Source organism: Harmonia axyridis, chromosome 1 (assembly GCF_914767665.1).
Source record: "Harmonia axyridis chromosome 1, icHarAxyr1.1, whole genome shotgun sequence".
NCBI lineage: Eukaryota > Metazoa > Arthropoda > Insecta > Coleoptera > Coccinellidae > Harmonia > Harmonia axyridis.
In genome coordinates this window covers 50,131,049-50,137,070 of record NC_059501.1, presented here as the reverse complement: position 1 = coordinate 50,137,070, position 6,022 = coordinate 50,131,049, and the positions used below count along the sequence as shown (strand labels likewise).

Sequence of the window (6,022 nt, the reverse complement as noted above, 5' to 3'; positions counted from 1 at the left end):
GTTTGATTTCCCTTGTTGCTTCCAAAATGGCGATTAATTCTGCAGAACATATAGAAAAATGGTCAGGTATTTTCTGAGACATGGAGATACCCACAGGGCTATATATACCTATGCCTGTGAGAGTAGGACTTTTGGAAGCATCCGTGAACACCATTATATGGTCAGGGAAATTTTTAGAACAACGAGTAATAAAAGGCAATGAGTTATCGGGAGAATCCTTTGAAAGGCCAAAGTTCATATATGGTATGAAAGATGAATGGACAGTTAAATCATGAGAAAAGCAGGGAAGCTGGTACGAGGAGTAGAAACTTTCGGAATTATCTATGAGAGAAAATGACTCTATTATGGGTGGAGGATTGCCAGCAGAAGTCCAATTTTTAAGGGAGAGGATTTTATTAAGGACAGGATCGTTAGAGATTCGATGCAACCTTGTGACGAATTTGGTTGCTAGGTAGAGTCTACGATATTTGAGGGGGAGTTCATTAGACTCCATCATAATAACGGGAATGGGGGTAGACTTCATGTATCCCATTGCTGTGCGCAAAGCTGAATATTGGACCCGGTCCAGTTTATTAAGAAGGGCTTTCTGACATTTCCCATAAAATATGCTACCATAGTCAAGGAAAGGGCGAACAGTGGCTTTATATAAAAGTAGCTGAGTCGATGGGTGGCTACCCCACCATGTCCTGCACAGAGCCCTCATTACATTAATACCCTGTAGTGATTTAGAACACATGTTGTGGATATGCTGAGACCAATCGAGGGACTGATGGATAGTGACACCCAGATATTTCACGGTTTTGGTCCAAGGGATACTTTCTTGGAACAGATTCAGTGATGGAATATTTGAAATGGGGTTTGTTCTATTACAGCAGAGTGCTGAGGATTTTTCAGGCGACAATTGGAGCGATTTAGAGTTTGCCCATCTTTCAACACACTTCAATGCTTTGGTCATCTTTTCAAATGCTTCTTTGAAGGAAGCTCCAGTTGAGATAATCGTGCTGTCATCTGCGTACTTCAACACAGTAACACCAGGGATATCTATGCAATTCTGTAAGTCACCAACAAAACAATTAAACAGTGTAGGATTCTTTGGAGAACCCTGCAACAAGCCTATATTCGACTGTTTGGGCCCAATAAGTTCTCTTGAGGATGGGTCAACGAGGAAAATATTTGTATGTACCGTCAGAGATCTCAACAGCTGTATAATAGGCAAAGGGACTTCCATGGACCTGAGAGTGTTCTCGAGAAGGTCAAAGCGCACAGAGTCATAAGCTTGCTTGATGTCCAAGAACACGATAATAACTAACAGCTGTATAATAGGCAAAGGGACTTTCATGGACCTGAGAGTGTTCTCGAGAAGGTCAAAGCACACAGAGTCATAAGCTTGCTTGATGTCCAAGAACACGATAATAACTACCTCATTCCTTGAGAATGCTGAATACAGTGAAGCAACCAAATATGCCAAAGCGTCATTCACTGACTTCCCCTTACGGAAACCAAACTGAAGTTCTCGATTGTCAGTTGATTGCTGATAAATCCTCTCTAATCTGGTGGCCAGTAGAGATTCTAATATTTTTAAGATGCAAGATGTTAAAGCAATGGGGCGATAGCTGAGAGGATTATCTGGAGATTTATTTGGCTTACAGATGGGCACAACAACCGTGTCCTTCAGAGACAATGGGATATATGGGTTCTCAAACAAATTATTGAAGATCTGGGTCATTAACTCCTTGGCTTGAATTGGCAAACTTTTCAACATTCCATAAGAAATACCATCCTTACCTGGGCAAGATTCCTTTTTAGAATTAATGCACATAATTAATATTCGATGTATTCTGAGGGGGGCACAATCGATCAATTATTTTATGACCGCAGGTAGTCGAAGAGACCCGTGTTGCTGGAGGTTTGCAACCATGTTGGAATTTCGCTATATCTGACCACAACTTCGCACCGTTGCGAGTAGATAAATTCTCACAAAAAGCCCTGAAGGATTCCCGCTTAGCATTCCGAATTTTATTTTCAACTGCTGCTTGGATATTCTTAGCATGAAGGTATTGTTCGGTAGTAGGATTTCGCAGGTACATTTTGAACGCTTCAGACCTTTTTTTAACAGCCTCAGAAAGCTCAACAGTCCACCAAGACTTCCTATAAGTAGTTGGCTTAGGAGGTTTTTTCTTTGGAATGGATGAATCGGCAGCCTCTTTAATGAGATCGCAAAACTCTTTAAGGGTATTGGGTGTTCTGGATTGGATCCATTGGCAATGGTTTCCTGATATTTACACCAGTCAGCCTGAGAGAGGTTGTATTCCCGTGTAGAGAACCGAATACGAGAGGTGGGTAAGGAATGTTGAAAGGGATTTAGCGATATTAATATCGGGAGATGATCACTATTTCCAGGGTCAGAAATCACCCTCCATTTGGAATTAATCCTGAGGTCGCTAGAACTTAAAGCTAGATCAGGAGCACTCAAGTTTTTGCCAGGAGCAGTGACCCTGGTTGGGGAGCCATCGTTTAAAAGACATATATCGTTGGATAGAAGGAATTCTGCCACAATTTTACCGTTTAGGTTTAGCATACCTGAACCCCAACTAGGATTTTGAGCGTTTAAATCCCCACAGATAAGGAATGGTTGCGAGATTTTGCTAAGTAACATGTTCCAGAATGATGTTGGCAAGGTAACATGTGGAGGGAATAAATATTAATTATGGTAATATTCATAGAAGTTAAATTGATTCCATGGAATTGAACCATATCAGGAGCTTCAATAGAATCCAGGTTGAGGACCGTAAAGGAAATATTTTTCTTTATCAGTGAGGCAATATCTCCAGCTTGAGAGACTCTATCCTGCCTATAAATATGAAATCCTGGTACTTTGAAATTCCAAAATTCGTTAAGCCAGGTTTCCGACACTAAAACAACACTTGGTGAGTACTCCTCAATTAGTGATTTTAGATTGTCAATATTAGATAGAACCGACCTGATATTCCACTGTATGATGTCCAGCACAAGAGTGTGTACTTTGAAAATTACATCAACTCAAAATAATGTAAGAGGAGAAAAATTATAGAGGATTATGGTAGTGTTCACTGGGAAGTTGAAGGAGTGGAAGGGATGTTATTAGTTTCAGGGGACTGGGGTATAATGTTTTTCAATAATTCAACAATATTGTTCAATAACTCTGAACTTTTATTATCCATAAGACGCTTTGAAATTAGACTTAAGATCTCATTATCTGAGATAGAAGGATCTGAATCCAATGGGGTTGTATCTGATGAAAAGTCATAAGCAGATTGGGTAGATTGTTTGTTGCCTACGATGGGCGATAAAGGAAGGGAGATGTTTAAAAGTTGGGAATCATGGAGGTCATGATCATAACCTGGGGACTGTGGGTTTTTCCTTCTTTTCTTACCTAAGACTGCTGAATAGGAAGGAGCTAGAGTTGATCGAGAGTTAAGTAGAGTTCTTCTATTGTGCACAGAGACAATTGTTGAATCCTCTATTGTATTAGTAGCCCTAGAGGGGAGCTGAGGAAACAATTGTGAGCGTAATTGTTGGGAAGGGGAATAATTGTCCTGAGTCGATAGGTTTACATTATAAGTTTTGGGGATGAGTTTAACAGCCTCAAAGTAGGATATATTTTCTACAGCTATTAAATTATTGATTTTCTTCTGACGTAGGAACTCAGGACAATTACGATCCGTTGATGCATGTTTTCCAGAACAGAAGACACATTTCGGGTTGTTAGGATCAGGGCACTCACCCTCATTGTGATTACTCGCACAATTTCTACAGCGTTTGGGGTCAACAGGGTTACTGCAGTTAACCTTGGTATGGCCATACCTCAAGCAGTTGTAACACTGTATGACAGGACCCACATATAGGGTCACATGTCTCATACAGCCCCACAAGACAATTGTAATGTAGGTCAAATTCCAATATCAATTTCAGTAGCGATATTTCCGCAAGGTAGCGACTATTGGAATTCATTGTTGAATTACCAATAATTTGTTACTATGTCGTCAATGATAATTTGTAAACTATATTCTCATATATAAATATGCATATAAGCCGATATAGGCAGTTCGATAAGAAATGTGCTAGAGAGTTCTAGATTCGACATTATTGTTTCTTCACACGATCTCGTGTAATGTAAAAGTTGGTGATACTATGAATAAACCTCGTCTGATACTCCCTTGAGTGTGTGTCTTATTTCACACTGCATGAACGATAAGACTGGTACTTGGTAAGAACATCACATGGCGATCCTGCCAGTCCCATGCAGATATGGTTGATAGAAAAAGGCATACTACACCCAAGACGACATCACAGCTAAACATGGGTTCGTCAAAATCTAAACAAGAAGAGGTCATCATCACCCAAGCAGGCACTACCAACGAGCTGAAAGAGTGGACCACCTCAGAGATTTTAGGGATTGCTGTTTTCGTAATGGTCCGTGCAGGAATTGGTTATTTCATCTATAGGCAAGCCAGGAAGTCCATAAGGAAGAATGAACAGAAGAAGATACGAAGAAGCCAAGAGTTGGTATGACTGAAAAACAATCATAAATTTTTATTGTTCATTATACTTGTGATTTTGTGGACTCTTATTTCGATTTGATGAATTTGATTATCATATCGATAAAATTGAGGAATTAAATAATATAGTTAGGAAATTTTTGGATAACATTAATAAAGAACCGAAAGAGCATAGGGAGCGTTTAGATAGGAATGAAAAATTGTTGTGTGATTTGAATAAGTTAGATAATCAATTTGCAAGAATAATAAAAAATTCAGATAGTACTAACCCAGATTTTCTCGAGCTTTTTTAAAAGCATTCTGAACAAATAAGAGCTTCACTCAAAAATGCAAGGGATATATTGAACCAAAGAATTGTAATCATAAATAGTTCAAAAAATTCTGTGAAAATGGGAGAAAAATTTGATTTGAGGACTGCTGCTTCTTTATTGCCGTCTATTGACAGCACTGAGGAATCAGTAAAACAATTGATCGATTCTATAGAATTATACAATGATATGTTGGAAGAATCAGAAAAAAATGAAATTAATTAATTATATTCTTAAAATTAAATTGACTCAAAACGCAAAATTAAGATTAAGACGGGATTATCGGAAAGTTGATGAATTGGTGTTAGATATGAAAAATTTTCTTTTAACTAAAAAATCACCTGCAGCGCTTTCTACCCAGTTACACAATGTTAGACAAGAAGGTAAATCGATCGAGGATTTCGCTAAATTAGTAGAACAACTCTCTTTAGACCTAACTACTTCGCAAGCGAATAATGATAGCGCAGCTTTAGATGTTTTAAGGCAAGTAAATGAAAAAATTGCGATAAACACTTTTGCCAATGGTTTGAGAAATTCCGAGATAAGAACTATTATAAAAGCGAGAAACTACCCAAATTTAAAGGATGCTGTAGCTTCAGCCAAAGAGGAAGAGTTAGTGAAAAATTCTTATCAAACGTCTAATCCTAAATTATTTCATTTCAGGCAGAGATATTCCACACACAATCAAAATAAATATTGGTCAGGTAGACGCTATTCAGAAAATAACAATCGTATAGGCAAAAATTCAACCCAAATCATACTACGAAAGAAGGTCGCGGTCGTCGCTCTAATTACAATAACAATAGGAATAATAGGAATTCGAAATCTCATCAAGTTTATATGACAAAATCGGACGATGAAGAAATGCAAAACGCCGATAAAAAGTTTTTTCGTCCCTAACGTAAACTATAATATGAATGCTTTGAACTTTGTTGAGGTCAAGTATGGCAAAAATGAATTGAATTTTTTAATTGATACTGGTGCTAGCATCAGCTGCATATTTTCAGAATATTTGCAGAAGGGAGAATACATAGATACTTCAGGAAAAATAAATATCAAAGGTATTGCCGGATCCACATCTTCCATGCATGGGTTCCGCAAATATTTCATTGATTATAAGTAATAAAAATTTTCCTCACCATTTTTCTGTGCTTAAATCATTTGATCTTAGTATTC

At 38.0% G+C, this 6,022-nt stretch overlaps 1 protein-coding gene across 1 annotated transcript; it reads right to left on the bottom strand.

Annotated features, from left to right (window-relative positions):
* Positions 1 to 3,086: 3,086 nt before the first annotated feature.
* Positions 3,087 to 3,899, bottom strand: LOC123671520. The gene has a single exon (XM_045605406.1). The coding sequence runs from the start codon at positions 3,897 to 3,899 to the stop codon at positions 3,087 to 3,089; it is 813 nt and encodes a 270-aa protein (XP_045461362.1).
* Positions 3,900 to 6,022: the final 2,123 nt, after the last annotated feature.

Bases quoted from the DNA above. Each gene is read 5' to 3' on its own strand.
- LOC123671520 (XM_045605406.1), bottom strand. From the start codon at position 3,899: ATGAGACATGTGACCCTATATGTGGGTCCTGTCATACAGTGTTACAAC.